Raw genomic sequence first — 21,770 nt, 5'->3', positions numbered from 1 at the left:
AATGTCACGTCAAATTTGGGAAGTCCAAACGCAAGTCGCTTTACATGCATTTAATTTCAATACAAGCTTATTAATTTATGCAATTGGACTCCCACGTTTTTTTCCTCGGACATACCTAAGCACTTTTTGTCTTTTCCTGGTGCCCAGAAAGTGACACACTCTCCTCACCTCCCGTGTCAAATTTGATTCATTTCAAAAAACAACAAGGGGGCCACTGGTTTTTCCTTTTCTGTGGAGAAAAGACTTCAACCCAAAAAAAACAAAAAAGGGGGTAAAAGACCGATGACTGGTCGTTCCTCTAGGCATCTCAAATGATTAGTTAAGGTCGTCTCGAAGGACGATCCCCCCACCAAAATTCTCTATCTGTATAACATGCAGTTTATGACCCTCAATTACGCCTGAAGCATCGCAGCCTCAAAGATTAAGTTGATGCTTCCGGTTATCATGAAGCTCTTTCTTAACTGAGCGCTCTTGACTCTGGAGGATGTTGGATGGATTGCCCCTTTAACGTATTTAATCATAAACAGTACGTACGTGGTGCTGGAGATTTTGTGTCAGCAGTCCTTCCAGTTAGCTTAACTCTTATTTTGCGAGGTAGAAGTGCACTTCTAATGTTAACAGTTGTGTACGGAGATTGTTTTAGTGCCTGAAATATTCTCTTCACGATCCCTTTGAACCTATTCAGCAAAAGAAATGACTCAGCTAAGATCATGGGGATGAAATCCCACTCGACACAAAATTGCTTGACCACATGGGCAAGCAAGGGATTCAGGGTGACCTTAGAGACCGGGAAGGATGACAGACCCGAAGAAAACCAAAAGGAAAGCCCGGGTGGCTTCAGAGCCGGCTTCCTTTGGGAGACTCAAGAATCTTTCCATCAAGAAGGAAATTGGACAACGCCCAGCATTACTTTTGAGAATGGCGGCGATTTCAGATTTCTTAACACCTAGAAACTCGGCCAAGATACTTGCCTGTTCGCGACCCACATGCGGTTCAGTCAGTCTGGGCTTCGGATCTACCCCGATGATGAGAGCATGCTCTTCAACTATCGAGGTTAGCTCGTGGCCATTGGAAATGAATGTTGATGTTGTAACAAATGCGAAAAGCAAACACAGAATATGAGGATTTACGTGGTTCGATCAAGGTAATCTACGTCCACGGGCAAGGTAAAATAAGATTCCATTATAATCAAAGAGAGTACAGATTATAGAAGTCGGTCTTATCGATCGAACAAAAGCACATGGCTCACAAGTCTCTCATGTAAGGAAAATTCTCAATCTAAATGAAAAAACTCTAGTCGCAAGATAAATAGAGCCAAAAAAAAAAAAAAATTCTTGAGGGCGTTACCCCCAAACTCCCATAGAGATATGTCCGTACCGCTATTTGCTTTGAATTGGGCCTATTGGCCAAACTCTCCGCGGCACGAACTAAATCTCAATTTTTTTTTCACTTTTGGGCCGCACAAAAAAAATGTCGGATCAAGTGATGAACTGGATCGAGTACATAAAATTCAAGACATATTTAACACTTGATGTGGTTGGATTCCAAGAGTGTGCCTTAAACCTAGATCATTTCGATCTGGCAATGGAATCTCAGCAAGGACACTAGAAGGCCGATCCGCTCTTCCACATAGTGCTGGTCGCGACGGATCATTCCGTCCCACCATGCCAACAGACGGTCCTCATGAACAGGGACGATCTGGATATCGCGTCTCCCCATTGAATCTAGATCATGAACGAATGCTTCGGTCAATTGATTTGAAGTGTGAAAACATTTCATGCCCTAGTTCAAAAACACTGGTTGGACGCAGGAGGGGAGCGCCATGTCCAGCAATCCTTTTTTTTTTTTTTAAGACTTTAAGGGACTTCACGGGGAGGTCGTCTGGTACGCGACCGAATTGGTGTTCTTCGTCTGCAACCTCCGGTCTTCGAAAATCCATGGATTGAAGTTCCGCGTTTTGACGGCAAATGTCAGAATCTGGTTTAGGTGAGTGATCGTTTCCCTTTCGTTGTTCCCTGGGAACTCTGAGAAATGGATTGGGAGTCGAAATCGGGGATCTTCTTGTTTGGCTCCAAAAGTTTGAGGATCTATGCAACTTTTGTTTGTTTGTTTTCTTAACCTAAGTCCTTCATGCAAAAAAAAAAGAACAAAAACAAAAACAAAATACCCTTCAGCCTTAAAAGTAAATAACTTTAACCAAACATTATTTACATTTCATCAAAAAAATTTTAACTTAAAATGCTTTGTTTTTGCGCACCTGCATTTTTCAAAAGCTGAATCAAACATATGCTGTACTCAGATCATCGAAGAAGAATTAGGACGGTCTATACTTTGCCCAGAATAATATATTCCCATTTTCGCAATTGATTTTTTAGTTTCTTTTTTTTGTTTCAATTTCATTTGTGAAGTTCCAAATGTGACCACAATAAAGTTTAGTCATTATTTAATCATGCCTAGGTGGGCCCAGCGAAAAGCCAATAGACTTTGTTAGTATAACAGCCTTTGGGTTAATATGAGAATAACTTTATGTCGTGCTAAAAATTCTTAAAAGAGTTGATCATACAATAATATTTAATCAATTATTATTTATTTTTTTCTGACTCAAAAGGGGCTCTTACATAATTAATTCTCAAGGCCAATCGACTCTCCGTCGGTCTAGTCATTTAGTTCGCAGTCAGCCTCTTGCAACCCTTTCAACTCCTGTGGCCAAGTCCTGAAGCACGACGAGACCTTTTGCTCCTGCTTCGATTTCAAGGCATGGGTTTCTCCCCAGAAGGTTCTTCTTTTGTTCCACTTCATTTTATCTCCTCTTCTTCTTCTTCTTTTCCTTATTTGTTTATTTTTACTTGCGGTGAAGCGGATGGATACACGTCATGAGATAGATATATCAATGGCCATGATGATTCAACTCAATATCGAGCGACCCGCTACTCGCTTCTGATATGTTACGTTGAATTCTCGCTTTTTCTGTGCCAATAACTTGATCATAGCCAAACTAAAGCATAGTTTCCGGAAATCCGCATGCAGTTTCGTGTTTTTTTATTTTTTTGTTTTGTTGGGGGGGCGCGGGGCGCTTTAGCTGTAAGTTTGTCCGCTAAGTGTCTTTTCCCTCTCTGTTTGCAGATTCAATCAGCAAGATGGAGCAGGAGGCTTGGGAAAAATGCGGCAAACTTATTACAAAGCTGGAAGAATGCGCCCCCGACGGGATAACCTTTTTTCAGCTCTTGAAATGCCGCAAACAAAAAAAGGAACTGGAAATTTGCCTGGGTCAATAGTAAGTCTTCTTGAACAAACAATACCTTTCTATTTCCTCATGAAACTCTGTATTTAATATGATTCCCATAAATCTTTTTGGGGATCGTTTAGCGAGGCTTGTATTCAGGTTTTCCCCCAAATATCTCACACTTTTTCTCCGTGGGCTGCTCGCTCCGCAGCGGCAGGGATGAAGCTGCTTGGAAGAGATGAAAAGGGAGTATAACCTCCACCCAAAAGGAGGGAAAGGCCCAGCCGAACGTTGAGCGACCTGCAGATTTTGCCTACAGTCTTGCTTGCGTATGTTGGAATCAAGAAGTTGTAGGCTTGTACCATCTTCAGACAAGACTTTTAAGGTTTCCGTCGGAAGATTTTCGTTTGGCATATGTTGTCCGAACTATAATCAGGTGAACCTGAAAATATCTCGTTGCTGCAGAATTCGTGCTTTGTATCACAAGGCGTTATGTTCTCTTTGTCCTTCCCCTCTTCGCTTCCATCACCTTTGAGGCCGAATTAAGTTTATTTACAATTTGCTACCTCTCTTTAGGAATTACTCCTCTTAATTACACTAATTACTAACTTTTCTCCGATTAATTTCTGTTTTTTGTTGGATTTCTCCGATTAAGTTCCTGACTAGTTTTGCATGTACCAACTCTTATTTGACTTATTTTCCAACGTCTACTTCAAAATTTCGAAATTACAGACTTCCCTCATCACTAACAAGATCCTTTACCAACTTCTATTTACCTTCTTACATACGTCTTAAATTTGCGAATTATTATATGAAATTACCAAAATTTGTTTGAGCGATGTGTGAGCCTCTTGAAGTACTCAATTAATGCTCTCGAGATCAATGTGAAGTCTTTTTGTTCCATCAACAAGACGTTGTTTAGCTGAAAAGTGTCCTAATAGATGAAAGACCTTTCACTGAAATTGGTTCTTCAAGTTTTATTAGGAGGAGACTCGTTTTATGGTGAGTCCAGGCAGGAATCTCAATGGATCACAAAAAACAGATATGCTTCGTTGACATTTAACCAACGACGAAGTACAAAAATGAAGTGAAATGATATAGAGATACAATACTAGAATTTAATGGACGACGAAATATCTAAAACTACGACTAAAGTACGGGACTTGAAAGATACAGAAAAGATAAATTGCAGAAAAGTAAAGAGAAAGATAAATTTTCGAGAATGTTTGAGTTCTTTTATTCATTCAAAAGGCCTTTACGAAGAGTACACTTGGAGTATTTATAACCATTGCAAACGGCGATTACTAAAAATTTGAAAGAACAAATATCTCCTTTTCGGTGGTTACCTGGTGCGGGAGCATGGGGCTCTGTCCATCTGCTTGCAAGCTCAACTTAGTCCTTGTCAAATAATCCAACTAAAGATGCGGGAGCAGCCGATTCTAAGGAACAATCCTTAAGTTTCCACATGGTTTCGTCGGCTAGTCAAGCAACATCAATGTCTATTTATGCTAAAGCAGGTTCTGGTCATAATTTATTTCGATGAATTCAAGCTCAAGATGAAATTATCGACGTGAAGACTAGCAACCGAGATACCGACAACCAAGATGTCGACAATGGAGTTACCGATTAAGGAGTTGTTGATTCTTCCTTGTCGATTACCTTACCGATTGAAGAGTTGTTGGTCCTTTGTCGGTTACGTTTTTCCGATTCATAAAGATACTTGCCGATTTCGAAGCGGATCAACAACATATCAATGGGAGGCTATCTTGGATAAAGTCCTTTGGTGTTTGTTGATCTCCGGAGGTGTTTACTGAGTTGCCCATGCTGATCGACAAATTTAGAGTCTTTATTTTAATTATCTCTGGTCAAATGTCTTTAGTCTTAGTTGTTATGAGTCTTAATTGTTTTGTCAGTTTTAAGAGTCGATGTTCTGGTTACTAGGTGTTTCTTACACTTTCTGGTTCCTAGGACTTTAATGTGTTTTCTAATTCCCATATCGTCGAGTAGCCATATGTCCTTGCTAGTTGGTTGCGTAGTTGTCAAGTCTTTAATGTTTTGTCCATTTCCTATTTCCAAGTCCCTCTATGTAATGAGGCAACATGCATGTTGGTTGATTTGATGAATGGAAAACACTTGTGAGACTTTCCTCATGTTTGAATGAATATCTTCAGATATTGGATAAACCCTTGGTTTATTTATTCGTGGAGAGTAGATTACTCCACGGTGGTGAGCCAAAAGGCCCTTTTTCCTTAGCCGATGATATCTTTAGGCCTTGATGGTGAGCTTTTATATCTCAAAGCCATTTATCCTTGGTTGGTGGGGTTGCCTTTATGCCATGGCGGTGAGCTTCGTTAATCCCGATCCATATCGTCGGTTGGTGGTGCGTCCTTTACAACCTCGGTATAGATCGTACTCTATCGTTTCATTCTGTATTTTGGCTGAAGGTTCATCCTTTACGCCTCGCTATAGATCGTATCTATCCTGCATTTGCATATGTATATCGATATCCATCCCCCACACCCTCTGATCTGTCCCGATTCCTTCATCCGCCGCTCAAAACAACATTCGTCTACCTCTGATATGCAACATTACTAGAAGTTACTTCACGAACGGATTTGATATGACCAACCAATGGTTATCTTCGTGTCATTACTCGCCACTATTATCAACTTTATCGAGAAACTTCGTCGATAACTTCATGTTGTGTTGTCGATGACTTCATTGACGAGTTATCGATTCCCTTTAAGTTGTCAAATATTCTGTTCATTATTGACTAAACTTTGCTCTCATCGACTACATCTGATACTCGTTGGCAATAACTAAAGACTTGGTAATCAAACTTTGCTTTTATCGACTAAGTTTATCACTCATCAATAATAACCAAAAGTTGGACAATTTTTTGCTGTCAATATAAGTAAAGACGGTCCTGATGTGGCCCCAATAAAGTTGATAAATAAACAAATGAATCAATTATTGAACACAGCTTTCTCTATGTATTCAGTCTCCAAAAAGGATTGCAAATAACTTGAAGATGTATAGCTCTATCGATCCACCACAAACATCACATCAGATAAGATTATGCAGATCTGAGACAAAAAGTCGAGGACAAAATCATGTGGAGCATTTGCATGTTGAAAAGGACGCAGGGTACCCAGGTCGCATGGACCACTCAGGGGCTTGACCTCCAATGCCACCAAATTAATCAGCCATTCGACTCCATTCGTGAGAAGGAAGAAATACGAGCGTCCTCGTCTGTCAATAAATGCGAACAAAAATGTACTCAAAAAAAGACAAAGCCAATATGTTCCACACACGTACGGACACAGCTTAATAAGCTGAGGAAAGTTCACCCACATTCGTATAACTGAAGATAAACATGAGGTGACAGCAAACGCTTGGTTGAACTAATTATCACAATTGGCATTTGAAAAGGATTGCCCAGCTAAGGCTTTGTCACGGTACTAGTCATCATAAAGTTCTAAACCTATTATAATTATACCTATTCAGTCTTAATTTTCATTTTTGCCGATTGAGTCTTAAACTTTTTTGCATTTGTGTCAATTTAGTCCATTTAACTGGTTGACGCTAACGTAGAGACTTTTTTACAATACTTCAATATTTTTCGAATTTTTTATTTATTTTTCTTTTCTTTCTCTTTCTTTTTATTTTTTCCTTTTGAATGGCCAGTGAGCTGTGGCCAGCGAGGGCTGCTAGGCTGGGGGAGACTATTGCAACGGCAGGTGAGGCGGCCTTCCCAAGTTCTAGGTGAGGCGTTGGCGAGGCCATGGTCGCCCTCGATCGGTGGCTGATGTCGGGCAAGCTCTAGCGACCCTCGCCGGCTATAGCTCATCAACCAGTGGGAAGTAAAAAAACAAAAAGAAGGAGAAAGAAAAGAACAATAACAAAATAAAGATAAAAAAAATAAAAATCTCAAAATATTAAAATATTTTTAAAAATTATTTTCGTCAGCATTGCCCTCTGCCAAATAGATCGAATTGGTATAAATGCAAAAATTTTAGAACTTAATTGGCAAAAAAAAGTTATGTAGTACTTAATTGGCACTATTGCAATATATTTAAAACTTTTTTTTGATAATTTTTCCTAATTTTGAACATTTTTATTAGGAACAATGTTTTTCTCTTGTGCGTGAAATGTAAGTATTGGTTATTAGATGAAGAACGTAAGCTCCTCAGCGTTACAAATATAACTAATAATGTGAGAATATGGAGATATGAAGCTTCTGTCGAGAAAACCTTCTTTTGAATATTCTGATTTTGACAAAATTATCCTATTTAAGAAAGAATATAGTTAATGCTCTAAAATACTTTATTGCATGTGTAACATATGAATAAAAAGCTTATGTTGTTCCAAACTTGGTGTTCAGACTCGAGATGAAGTCGTCACATATTTGCTTTTGAATAAGTTGAATCATATTTTTGTGAGGTCCATTCTTTCATAAATTTGTGGCTCAAAACATGATGTTTTTCTCATAAACCACAAATTATTATGCTAGCAAAGCTCAAATTATAATCTAATATCACGTCAAATATGGAAACTCCATATGCAAATCACTTTCAATGCATTTAATTTCGATAAGAGCTTTTTAATTTATGCAATTCGACTCCCACGTTTTTCATGGGACATACCTAAACACTTTTTATCTTTTACTGGTGCCCAGAAAGTGACGCACACGCCTCACTCGGGCACCCCCCAACACTCTTCCCTTGTTAAATTTGACTTTTAATTAGTCGCTTTCGGGTTACGCCAACATCTCTTATGAGATTTTTGTGTTTATTGTCTATTAATTATAACTGTCATAATCTAAGTAGCATCGACATCGATATGCGACACGACATGACACGATACGACACGTCGATATGTCATTTTAAAAAAATAGAGATTTTCGATACGTTAGGACACATTGTATTTAAAATATATATTTTTATATATACATAATTAATTATTATTTCTATGATTTTTCATAAAAATAGATCTTATAATAAAGAAGTAATTTTCTAGCATGGACCGCAGCCGGCTTAGGGAAAAAAAAGGACAATAGAATAAAAAGAAAATTAAACCATTTGAATTGAATGCTCCCGATGTTACTACACCTCTGAATGCCCACGCTCTGTCTCCTCTCTCTCCTCTGTCACGTCTCTTCCACTCTCTCCTCTGTCCTCTGTCATCATCTTGCGTCTCACCCAGTTCCTCTGCTCTCTCTCTCTCTCGTTACTTTTTCAAAAAATCATCACCCTTCCCCAAGCTCAGTCTCCTCTCTCCTCTGTTCTTCCCCGTGATGTCTGTCCTCTCTCTCTACTTTTGGAACGCACACGCCTCACCTCTGTCTCGAGAAGCCAACGACGACAACGACTATGATTTTGGCTGCCTCGTCTCTCCTCCGGCACTCTCTTGCTCTGTCCTCCGCCGCCCGTTCGCTCTCTGCTCCGGCGCACACGAAGCTCATCTCTGCTCGGGCGCTCGCTGCTCGCTTTCTGCTCGTTACTAGCTTCTTTCTCTCTCTATCGTTACTTCCTCTCCCGCTCTCGTTCTCTCTCTCTCGCCAAGAGACTTCAGAGTCGCCGGACCTCATCCTCAATCGCCTAGAGGCTTCAGACTTACTTTTTTATTTTTATTTTTATGAGGGGACTCTAGGAGTCCGACACGCGTGTCGACAGCGTGTCCGGCTCGTTGACCGCGTGTCGGTTTCTTGACACACATTGATCAATTGTCGGTGTCCGACACCGACGCGACGACCTCCTGTACGTATCGGTGCGACCTAGGTCATAACTGATCCAACAACTTAATTGATCAATCGTGGATATTCCCTAGAAATTAGATTCTTCGTTGAACTGCTACGGCCCTACTCCAGTAGGTATTCAGTCAAGAAATCTGGTCCTGCTCATCCCAATTCGGGTTCGGTATCATATATGATCTCAAATTCAATACATCTCTTAAGAGAACTCTTGGTTGGAGCTCATAAATGCTCGCAGTCAATCACTCTTTAAGTGATCCCAAGCTAAAAAAGAAAGATGATACCAACATCGATACGTAGTTCAACATAGAAACTCACCTTTGCCTCTATGGTTTGACTTTGATATGAGTTCAAATCTATCTTTTTGCTTAAATAAGAAACCTGGCATAACCCAAACATACTAGGTAAAAAATTTCTATCAAATACAACGAAAACAAATACTATTATAAATGTAGTGTCGCATCTCAAATTAGACGATTCTTTAATTTAGGTAGACGCTTGTCAGATTCATCAAATTCAAAAGCTCAGACATGGACGCTAGATCATGCTTCACTTGCATGCAATTCATTTCCTACGGTATCCAGGGGACATGCTTAAACATATCTTCTCTTTAGCTCGTGCACAAAAAGTGACCTATATAGAGGTTCATCAAAAAGATTTGGATCAACAGTTTAATCCGTTTTGACCCATTTTTATGCAATACAATATTAGCGACTCATACCCGACCCGACCCGACCCGACCCGAGATCCAATTTTAGCAATACTTTTCACTTTAAATTGTTGTTGCTTTTTGAAGAATGGACCGGCTCTATGGACCTATACCCTACACGATGCATGAATTGCCAATGTCAAAATCAATTGTACTGATAAACTACAATGGTAGCGTCCCATGAAAAACAATAATAAGAATAGATGACTCAGTCGATTTGGTGCCCAATTGTCCCGCATTAATTGATAACATCAAATTGATTCGATTCCAAGTACGGAACTATGGCCTTTCGAGATTCTTGATTGGCTTACTTTTTAAGGAGTGTCCGTGCATGTGGATTAGGCGTACATCAAATTCAGACTATTGGCAACAAAAAATCCTATATACACATTCACTATTACGATTTTTGGCTCGAAGAATTTCACTATGGTGCCTCTAGACAATTTCAAGGTATTTGATTTCGAAATACTATCTACAATGGGGTTGTTCATAATAGAAAATAGGGTAAAAGTCACTCAAAAAATATGCAAAAGGACACCAAGAGTGTCAATATTTGTGTACGACGCTCACTTTAGTGTTACTATTTTTTTTTATCACTTAACCGCCAGATCGGAGAAAAAATGATCACTTAAGTGCCAATTTCAGCAAAAAACGATCACTCTAGTGTCAATTCCAACCAAATAATACACGTAGTATTTTTTTGTTAATTTTTAATATTATGTGGAATTTTTTTAAAAAAGGCAGTCCATATTGGCGTCGACGTGGTAATTTTTTTAAAAAAAAACCATTCCATGTGAATGCCATGTGTGATATCTTCTACAAAATAAGCTAAAATATTTTTAAAAAATTACAATAAATTTTATAATTAGCTTACTAACTATAAAAATAAAAATAAAAATAAAAATAAAAAAAAGGAATCTGATCCGTTGCAGCCCCTCACCACCGCCGCCACCCACCATCCTTGGCAATGCCCGACGAGGGTGGGGGATGGTCAGCGACCCCCGCCACTATAGCGCAGATTTTTTTAAAAAGTTTTTTAGCTCGTTTTTTTAGTTTTTTAAGTCTTATAACTTTTGGCAAATTTTGGCTTTTTATTTATTGCTGACTTGGAAGCTCCAACGAGCCACGTAGATGCCACATTAGATTTCCGGCGGAACTCATTAGAGTTGGCGTTGAAATAACAGTTTTTTTTTTAAATTGGCACTTAAATGATTCAAAAAAAATATTGACACTAAAGTAATCGCCGTATATAAATATTGGTACTCCTAGTGTCCTGCCCAAAAAAATTCCTACGATGAGATATGTATTTCGATTTTTTTTGTGACACGAAAAACTCAAAACTTATACCAATGGGAAGTATTTACCTCAAATATATATTTGCGTGACATATTTACTCAATTTTTTTTTGGTCCCACGTGCAAACAAAAATTTTGTCCACACGCGGGAGGAGGGCTGACACCTCTATCTATACCAGCGTGGGGCTAGGACAACCCCAAACTTCACACACTCTTCCAATCCTCTCTCTCTCTCTCTGTGGCACCATGGATACTCCTCTTCTATCCCCCACAACAGAAACTTACGGAACCTCTGAAACTTGTGGAACCGTGTTACCCTTGCCGCCCCAACTGGACCCAAACGAGATCGACTGGATCGTCCCAGTCAACGACAACAAGCAACCGTCCATCTACAGGGTCCCCGCCTTCATCACCAACCTCAGCCCCAATGCCTACCGGCCGCAGGTTGTCTCTTTCGGCCCCTACCACCACAACGATGTCCAACTCCGTCCAATGGAGGAACACAAGAACCGCGCACTCGACCACTTCCTGAACCGTTCCCAGAAGACCCGCGAGCCCTTCCTCGAGTCCCTGAGGAAGGTGGCACGGAACCTTGAGGAAAGCTATGATGCACTGGACCCAAAGTGGAAGGATGGCGCAGGGGACCAGTTCCTGGAGCTCATGATCACGGACGGCTGCTTCATGCTCGAGATCATGAGGATCGCTGTCGAGGTAGAGGAGGAGAAGAATGACTATGCGCCCTCTGACCCCATCTTCAGCACCCACAGGATGGCATATATAACGCCGTACATAAGACGGGACATGCTGATGCTGGAGAATCAGCTGCCGATGCTAGTGCTGGAATGTCTGGTCACAGTCGAGAGAGACGGCAAGGAGGTTAGTTTGTTAGATTTCACTTCGTCGTTGGAGAGGTCATTACACGCAAGAAAACCGCCGGACTAATGTTCACCTAACAGCGCATATTAGTAACCTCATATGGACCTCACGCCACGGTTCGAGATCAGTTAACAATTCCATTAGATCTAGATAAATGAGTATGTAATAATTCTCTATCTGCCATAACTCATAAGAACGACAACCTCTTTTGGTCCACAAAAAATAAAAAATAAAAAATTATTATGAAGTCTATTCTTTTAAAAATATGTTATGTTTTTACATTTATAATCACTCTAAACTATTATGCTAACAAAATCTTTGGATTTATCACCTCAATCAAAAACCTTTTTTTGCCCTTTTGTGTGAGTAGCATCGACACGACAACAATCTAGTATTTGATGTGCTGGCTTTACTCCGACATCGCAGCGTGAGGGTTACATCAACGAGCTCATCCTCAACTTCTACTTCCCCAACACCGGCGTCAGACGGATGGACAGATTCCTGCATGTCATGGATGTCTTCAGGAAAGGCCTGCTGACGCCCGAGAAGGTCCAGAATGGGCCTGAGGCTGGTGGCGACGAGATTATCCGGTCGGCCACCGAGCTGGAAGAGGCGGGGATCCGTTTCAAGAAGAGCCATACTCGCAGTCTCGAGGACGTCTCCTTTGGCGGAGGGGTCCTGAGGCTCCCCGTCATCAAGGTGGATGACGCCACCGAGTCCATGTTCCTCAACATCATGACCTTCGAGCGCTTGCACATCGGGGCTGGGACCGAGGTCACATCCTACGTCACCTTCATGGACAGCATCATCAACAATGAGGGGGATGTCGCGCTGCTCCACACCAATGGCATCATCCAGAATGCCTTGGGGAGCGACAAGGCGGTTGCCGAGCTGTTCAACTCGCTGTGCAAGGAAGTGACGCTCGCATCCAACTACAGCTTTGACGCCGTGCAAAAGAAGATCAGCACATACTGCGAGAAGCCCTGGAACAGGTGGAGGGCTAATCTCAACCACACCTACTTCAAGAATCCTTGGACTATATTGTCTCTCATCGCCGCCATCCTCCTCTTCGCAATCGCCATAATTCAGACCGTATATGCTTTGCTCACCTACTATTGAACCCTCCCGTTGCCTCTGTAATAATAATTTCTTTCTTCGATTTTTTGGGTTTTTCCTATATTGGCTTATGCACGATAATCATCTGTTGATTGGTTGTTGATTATTGTCATGAATATGATTTTCCTCCTGTTTTCGGTCGTGCTTATTTCCCCCTTTTGAACAATGCAGATTTGGCTGTTTATATATCATTATCAAATGACGATTCTCTTGTTTCAATGTTCTTCATTTTTGTCCAACTTGGATACGCAGTCCGAAGGATCATCCAGCTTTAGGGAAATGAAATCTTCCGTTGCAACATTTCCTTTTTCATTAGATTTTGTTGAAGTTGTGGGCAATTTATCCAAAAAAGCCAAGACTCATACAAGTTTATGTTAGAATTAGGCGCGTAATCATAATGAAATAACACGTAAAAGCAAAAAAGAAAAGAAAAGAAAATCGAGACACAACGTTTTATCATGTTTCATCCTTAAATTAGGGCCATGTTCAGTAGATGATTTCACTATAATTAGCACATTGCACCTCTCGTTACAAGAGAAAAAAAACATATATATAGCAATTGTTACTCATGAACTCATGCCCAAATTCCAATAAAAAAATATGAGCATGACCCCTTTTTCTGTCGATGAAGAAAATGAACTACATGTCACTAATTTCTAGATATGTAATGAGTAGTTAAAGTATGTGATTCTAGCTTAGTCGGTGGTAGTCAGGAGTAATGGCTAAAAATCTGTTCAAAGTGTAAAACGAAGCAAATATCTCTGCTTGTGACAGATTCTTAGCAGAAGAGTCGATTAGGAAAGACTTTTCAAAGGCTTCGCCTTCGTGCTTCGCTCTTTCATGTCCAGATCAACTACAGCTCCATATATCCCTTCCACCAAACATTTTGGTGATACATGCACCCCGAAAGCTCCTTCCTTTTTCCTTTGCCGAGTAAATCCCACGTATCAGAGACACATTTGGTTGGGTATTGAGCGCGAGTCCTATTCCGCCCGCTATTAAAATCACCCACGCAAATATCTGACACCAAAACAATGGCCAACTCTATTTCCTTAACGTTACTACTTAGTTGACACCCGATTTTTAATCAACAAGTCATTAAAAGTAAAAACTTGAGACTATACTTTCTGATAGCAACATGGCCCGTTTCTTAGCAAAAAAGAGTCGTCTTAGTGTTTTTAAAAGTTTTTCAAGTTTCGTAGTGTTCTGTCTAAAGCCATGCATTGATTTTACCAATAATCAAAGAATATTTTAGAGTAGACTTTTTAATTAACTACTGAAGTCAACACTTGGTCAACATTTTCCAAAAATTTCAAAGATCCTTTAATCAACTCATTTTTACCTTAATTTGACTTTTGCATCATCAATTTAAAAAAAAAAAAAACCGAAAATCGACTTTATCCCAAATTTTGATTATCGATCGGCCAAATTCACAAATTAATGGAAAAAGTACACTTTTAGTGCCAAAAGTTATGTATGGAGATCACTTTGGTACCAAAAGTTTTAATCGGATCACTTTAGTCCCAAATTTTCTGAAAAATGATCACTTAAGTGCCAACTCCAATATACTTTGCCAGAAATCCGACGTGGCACTTTTTTTATTAATAGACGACGTTGATGTGGCTCGCCGTAAATTTCACCATTTTCTTCAGTTGGTCGAACCAAATTTGAGCTGCCACCGAAGCTCTTTCCCTCCATTTTGACCTAGGGCTGTCAATTTTGGGGCGAAATCGAAATGAAGGACTCAATTTCACTTCAGCCGCGATGGGGTTTCTAATTTGGGGTTCAATTTGGACATTTAGGGTTTATGTTAAGCGAAATCAGCATTTATGACATCTTGTTGTTCTTCAAATTGCTGAGTCGGTCTCCAACGAGGCACGCCCTCCTTCTTTTTTTATGTAAAAAGTTCACATAAACTCCATGTAGACTTTCCGGCGGCCATGAATGCACCTAGCACCGAAGTGATCGAAGTTACAAAAACTTGGCACTAAAGTGATCGATTTGAAAGTTTTGGCACTAAAATGAGTGTCATACACAAGTTATGGTACTTTGGGTGTACTTAAGCTCATTTTATGTAATATTTATTTTTTTTACCATGTCTAATGTGTGGGACCCACCTTGAAAAAAAGAGTTAACAAAGTCAACAAAGAAGAAGGCGAAAGCATAACAGTGCATGTCTTGATTCTTTTAAGAACCTGAGAGCCCCAAAACGCAGAAACAGCACACAAGAAAAAAAAAAAAGAAAAAAAAAAGAAAGGGAAAGAAAGAAGGAGAAGGGAGAGAGGAAAAAAAGGAAGAAAGAATCGAATGTGCGTTCATCCATCACGGACGTCTCCCCGAGCTCGTTTCACTACGTGCCGCAACGCTAGGTAAGTGCTCGCACTCCTCGTTCATCTAATCAGAATGGTTTTCGTATTTATGGCTCGGATTCGGATTTATGAAAAAATTGAGCCTCAAAGTCAAATTTTGGAGTCGTTAAGTTAAGATTCTTTAGGGGAACGATAGTTTAGGCTGTTGTGGAGCTGTAGGACTTTACAAAACTCAATTTGGACTTATGGTTTGTCTGAAACAAAATTTGAAAGTTTGACGCACGTAGTGAGCAGTGTGCGATCGTAACATGTTGCGCCCGTTCTTACCACTTTTCGGATAGATTCTAGACAAGCCGTGTTGGGTGTTTTGTTGTACATTATAAGAGCTTTCTTTGGACTCCAAGTTCGTTTAAATTGAAACTCGAAGGAGGGAGTTATGATCCGTTTAAATTTATCCGCAAGCTGCGAGTAGCGGATAACATGCGTGTCCGCTACGAGCGAGCATTTTGTTGGTGCGTAGGTGTTGCCTTAGTGACAAATAGGCCTTTTTCAGTCGTGTCATGCTTTAATGTAGCATATTACTTAGTTTTTTATATCATTTTTCATATATTTGATAGGAACACGTGTGCGTCAATTTGAGTAACCACCGTAGGTTGGTTTTCGACTTCTCCAGGTGAGTGATATTATTTCTCCTATAAAATTATAAGGGTTAATACCATGAAAAACCCCAAACCGGTACACTTGTGACAAATTTACCCTAAATTATTTTTTTGACCACAAAAAATCCCAAACCGGTACACCCGTGACAAATTTACCCTAAACCGGTACACATGTGACAAATTTACCCTCCGTTAATTTTCATTAAATTTAACTATCAAATTGTTGATTTAGTGACATGTGATAGATGACGGGTATACCAATATAGGGCTTTAACCCTCTATTTGTTACAGGTTTATCAATTTGAGATAGGCGATCTTCGGATCCGACAGGTACGGTCTCGTGGAAGGCAAAAGCATTAGAGACGAGGTCTTCGAGCCATCGCCTTTCTTTGTAAGATCGAAGACTTGCTTTCCGTATCATTGTTACCAGGTTATCCCCATGGTCTCCATGGTCGGGATCTTCGCCGCCGGGCGCCCCTAAGGCTTACCTATTTATGTCAAATCGTGAACCTCCTTCCTTCAGTAGTCTCTTCTTGTACGATGACACCATCCATCGCGCACGGATGGGTGGAGCACCAAGGGTTGTGTCCTCCCATACAGTAGCGGACCAAAGGCCAAAACAAAGTGACGATTTAACTGGGGGTGAATTTGTCACATGTGTACCGGTTTAGGGTATTTCGTGGTCAAAATAATTAGTTTAGGGTAAATTTGTCACAAATATACCAGTTTAGGGTTTTTGGTGGTAAAAAAAATAGTTTGTGGTAAATTTGTCACATATGTACCAGTTTGGGGTTTTTCGTGGTCAAAAAAATAGTTTGGGGTAAATTTGTCACAGGTGTACCAGTTTAGGGTTTTTCATGGTATTAACCCAAATTATAAAACTCATGCTTTGAAAAGATATAGACATTTTATGAGTTAATGAGATTTCCTTGAAATTGAATTTTTATTATAGCATTATTTGCGCAAAACATCGGATCGGACATTTACTACCCCATTTAATATTTGATATGGTTTGAGAAGAGGTTGTGATATGTATTCTCAAAAGGTATTCTTGTGGATTAAGTTGAGTGGCAAAAGATTTTATGCTTGATTTTGTACATTATTTTGTGATATTGATTCTGGACTTGACTTCCGGATATTGGATGATGAGGTTGTGGTGCTCAATATCACTGTGAACCAAGTTGGAGGGTTTGTGGGTATGCGCATACTAGTCTAGGATATCCTTATGGGCCGAGCCACCGGCATTATAGATGGAGACCTTACCAAGGGGGGATCTTTGTCGCTTTTGTCATGGGGTGTAACGCATGGCCACGGTTGGGTATTTAATCACGAGATTGGGCAATGGATATACCATTAACATGTATTTTCAGGAGATTGGTAAATGGATAAACCATTAATATGTGTTTTGACATTTTTATTAAGAAATGGTATTTCTTATATATATATATATATATATATATATATATATATATATATATATCGTGTTGGAAGTTGAATATGACTCATTGTGATATTGAAAGTTTCTGATACTTTGTTTTTGGTGAAAAAAAGAGTTATGTTTTGTGTTTTAAATGTGCATTGTAAGTGTTCGATCTGCTTAGAAGAAATGTATTTCTCACTGTGCCGTGGTAGCTCACTCCTTTCATCTCATTTTTTTTTCAAGTTCTTCCGTGACAGCAAGTAGGACGTGAGCGTTGCGTCAGCAGCAGCATTTTTGATAGGATTTTTTGTATGAGTTGTATATAGCTGTTGAACTTTTGAATTATCTTTTAATAGACATGTACATATATTTTTTTATGATTATAGAAAAGCTTTGAGAGTGTAACCAAATGACTATCTTCGATATAAGATGGGATTTTGGTTAACTTGCGACTACGTTTTTAAAAAAAAGAATGGCCGTGTCATACCCTTATTTGTGATGAATTGGGGTGTGATATTTTAGTCGCCAACCATCAAAGGGCTTAGCTGGGAAACTTCCTTTGCCGATTCACGCGAACCTATCATCGACATGAAAAAGAACTGGAAATTTGACGAACATAATAAATTCCAGTGATTATCGTTAAGTTCTTCCCCCGCCCCCACCCCCCACTCCCACCACCCCCACCCCCACATCCCCAACCCCTAACACCCACCCACACACACACAATTTTTCTAACTACTCCGTGTTTGTTCTATCTGACTTAATGATCTTAATTATTGCAGAAGTCGATTCGCCGTCGGGTCTGGCCCCGTCGATGCAGGAGGGGAGCTCCATGTGCAGCGACTCGTTCTTTTGTTCTTTTGTTTTTCGAAGACTTTCGAGGGACTTCGCTGGGACGTCATCTCGTATGTGACCGTATTGGTCTTCTTCTTCTACAACCTCTGATCTTCGAAAATCCATGGATTGACGTTCTGGGTTTTGATGGCAAATGTTAGGATCTGTGTTTAGGTGAGTGATCGTCCCCCTTTCGTTGTTCCCCGGGAGTTCTGAGAAATGAATTGGGCGTCCAAATCGGCGATCTTCTTTTGGCTGAGCAGTGTTTTTTTTTTTTTAATGCTTTTCTGAGTCCAAAAGTTTGTGCATTTATGCAACTTTTTTTTGTTCGTTTGTTTTTTTAACCTAAGCCCTTTATGCAAAAAAAGAAAAAGAAAAAGAAAATCCCTTTATCCTAAAAAGTAAAAAAAAAAGCGCTTACCAAGCATTATTTACATTTCATCGAAACTCTTAAAACGCTTTGTTTTGGTGTACAAGCATTTTTCAAAATCTGAATCAAACGCGACCATGATCCGTAAGCAATTGAACATAAACTTCATGCGGAAATTCAATCATAGACGGATCTCCAATCTTCATGATTTTCACAATCAATAAGAATAAAGATGTACCTTTGTCCATAGCAATTCTTGAAGAACGATCAATGCAGAAGACAAAGACGATGAAGAATCTGATTTCTCTCCCTTGACCCTCTATTCTTTCATGTTGTTTCTGATGGAGAGAGACAACCGTACGTTATGTAATTAACGTTTGTTCGTTGATAGGATGGAAGGAGGACTAGACTTCTTTTAAAAAGAAACGTTATCCAAAAGGTGCATCTTCAATAGGTGCATTCCATCAAAGCACGTTTATTGCACCTTTCAATTGTATCCTTTCGTAACCAACATAAACTAATAATTATAACATGAAATAATTATTAAACCATTATTATAAAATCATATGGGTCACATTTATTTTACATTATCGGCCACAACAAATGCTGCGCTTGGATCATCAAAGAATAATATGTTCCCATGTTTCCACTTGATTTTTCTTGTCTTTTTTCCAATTTCATTTGTGAAGTTAACTTTTCCTTCTTCTTTTTTTTGGTCAGAGTGAAGTCAACTTGACGGATCACTTTTTATCTAAGTAAAACCTACGGTACCAAATGCAACCATAATAAAGTTAAGTCATTATTAAATTAACCTTACTAGAATAATACTGTTTGGGTAACTATAAGAATAAAAACATGTTATAGGTCACAAATTTTTAAAAGATTGGATTTCTCAATAATTTTTAATTATTTATTATTCAATTTTGTGTGGCCCGAAATAAAATGTTATTTTTATAGTAAATTAAGAACCGCCACATAATTATTTCTCTTATTTTCAATGACCATCGATGCCTAGGTGGGCCCCACAAAAAAAGGCCAATCAAACTCTCGGCTGATGGAGTCAATTTAATTAGCAGTTACTTAGTTAGCCTCTTCTAGTTCTACCCTCGATCAAGTCCCGAATCACGACGAGACCTTTTGGCCCTACTTCGATTTCAATAGGGGTGAGCGGTTCCATGTTCCTTACGGGTTCTACCTAAAACTTGGAACCTACCCGTCGGAACAGGTTCCTCATTTTTTGGAACCCGGAACCTACCCCGTCACAGGTTCTAGGGTCGGTTCCAGGATAACCTAAAACCTATCAATTTTATTTTATTTTCTTTTCTTTTTGCATTTTTAGTTAACCAAAATAAGAGTGAATAGTACAACATCTAAGAGAAAGTAGAAGTGAGTGGTTTTAGGTTCCGTATAAATTACATTTATAACCCGAAACAAATCCTTTGGAACACGGTTATCATTTTTTGGAACCCGAAACCTAAAAATTTGTTTGGCTCCAGATTATACACTCAATATCGGACGGCATAGAACATTGTAGGATCGTGCAAAAACACATACAAAAAAAAAATATAAAAATTTATTTTAGGATCTAGGGTCTAGGTTCTAGGTTCTAAGTAGTAAAACTTGGAACTTACCCGTTGGAACAGGTTCCTCAATTTTTGGAACCCGGAACCTACCCTACATACCTTGGAACCTGGAACCGGACCGGATCCTACGGGTTCCGGTTCCAGGTTCTCGGTTCTATTCTGAAACCATGCTCACCCCTAGATTTCAAGGCATGGGTTTCTCCAACGAAGGTTCTTCTTTTGCTCCACTTCATGTTCTCTCTTCTTCTTCTTCTTCTTCTTTTCCTTATTGGTTTATTTTTACATGGTGGATGGCTCGATTCTTGGATCGATCGAGCATCGTCATGTTACCCGTTATGAGATAGATATATCAATGGCCATGGTGATTCAACTCGATATCGAGTGACCTGCTACTTGCTTTTGATATGCTACATTGAATTCTCGCTTTTTCTGTGCCAATAACTTGATCATAGTCAAACCAAAGCATAGTTTCAGCAAATCCCCAGGCAGTTTCGATTTTTTGTTTGTTTGTTTTTCTTTTTCTGAGTGCTTACGCTGTAAATTAGTATGCTAAGTGTTTTTCCCTCTTTGTTTGCAGCTTCACGCAGCAAGATGGAGCAAGAGGCTCGGAAAGAATGCGCCGAACATATTATAAGCCTTCAAGAATGCGCCCCCGACGGGACAGCCTTTTATGAGATCTAGTGGAAGTGCCGTAAACAAAGAGAAGAAATGGAAATTTGCCTAGGTCAACAGTAAGTCTTCTTGAATAAACCATTTCTGTTTCCTCACGAGACTTTGCGCCTAATGTGATTCCCATAAATCTTTTTGGAGATCGTTAGCGCGGTTTGTATTGAGATTTTCCTCCAAACATCTCACACTTCTTCTCTGTGGGCTGCTCGCTCGGCATCGGCAGGGATGAAGCTATCTTGAAAGACATGAAAAGGGAGTACAAACTACACCCAAAAGAAGGGAAAGGCCCAGCCGAACCTTGAGCGACCCGCAGAATTTGCTTATAGTCCGCATGGCGTATATTGGAATCAAGAAGTTGTATGCTCGTACCATCTTCGGATAAGACTTATAAGGTTTCCGTTGGAACATTTTAGTTCGGCATATGTTGTCTGAACTTTGGTGAAGTATGTATAAGTGTCCTGTCGCCGCAACCCAACCTGTGGAACTCGGACCATGTGGAAACCAGATTTAGCCTCAAAACTATAGTCGGGCGAACCTGAAAATAATGGTTGCCGCAGAATTTGTACTTTGCATCGTAAGGGGTTATGTTCTCCTTGTCCTTCCCCTCTTCGCTTCCATTACCCTTGAGGCCGAGATGCTGCTGCGCGGAACATGATCCTCCATTCACCGAATAAGTAAAGCTACGAAGCAAATTCTTGGCTAAGTAATCGTTGATACATCTACATGATCGTGTTAGTATTTGGTAGAAGAAACAAATCCTCCACTATTTTAGATCCTGTTAAGGAATGTAGTTAATATGTAACGAACAATTCGAAATTATTCCGTAGTTAATATTGTAACGTCTGCATTTAATACCGTAACGTCCGTAGTTAATATCGTAACGGACTAATTTTGAATTAGTCCATTAATATATTTATATTCTGTAGTTAATATTGTAATGGACTAATTCAAAATA

At 39.6% G+C, this 21,770-nt stretch overlaps 1 protein-coding gene and 1 long non-coding RNA gene across 2 annotated transcripts; one reads left to right on the top strand and one right to left on the bottom strand.

Moving 5' to 3' along the window:
• Positions 1–3,535: 3,535 nt before the first annotated feature.
• Positions 3,536–21,448, bottom strand: LOC125316213. Its single transcript, XR_007199518.1, has 2 exons — positions 21,351–21,448; positions 3,536–3,665 (listed from the first exon to the last, which is right to left on the bottom strand). It is a non-coding gene; the product is annotated as an uncharacterized LOC125316213 (long non-coding RNA).
• On the top strand, positions 11,226–13,044 carry LOC115732558 (UPF0481 protein At3g47200-like). Its single transcript, XM_030663221.2, has 2 exons — positions 11,226–11,855; positions 12,282–13,044. Exons 1-2 carry the CDS (start codon positions 11,226–11,228, stop codon positions 12,972–12,974), a joined length of 1,323 nt encoding a protein of 440 aa, XP_030519081.1. The 3' UTR covers positions 12,975–13,044.
• Positions 21,449–21,770: the final 322 nt, after the last annotated feature.

The sequence above is a fragment of the Rhodamnia argentea genome, chromosome 8 (assembly GCF_020921035.1).
Source record: "Rhodamnia argentea isolate NSW1041297 chromosome 8, ASM2092103v1, whole genome shotgun sequence".
NCBI lineage: Eukaryota > Viridiplantae > Streptophyta > Magnoliopsida > Myrtales > Myrtaceae > Rhodamnia > Rhodamnia argentea.
This window is presented reverse-complemented; position numbering and strand designations above follow the sequence as displayed.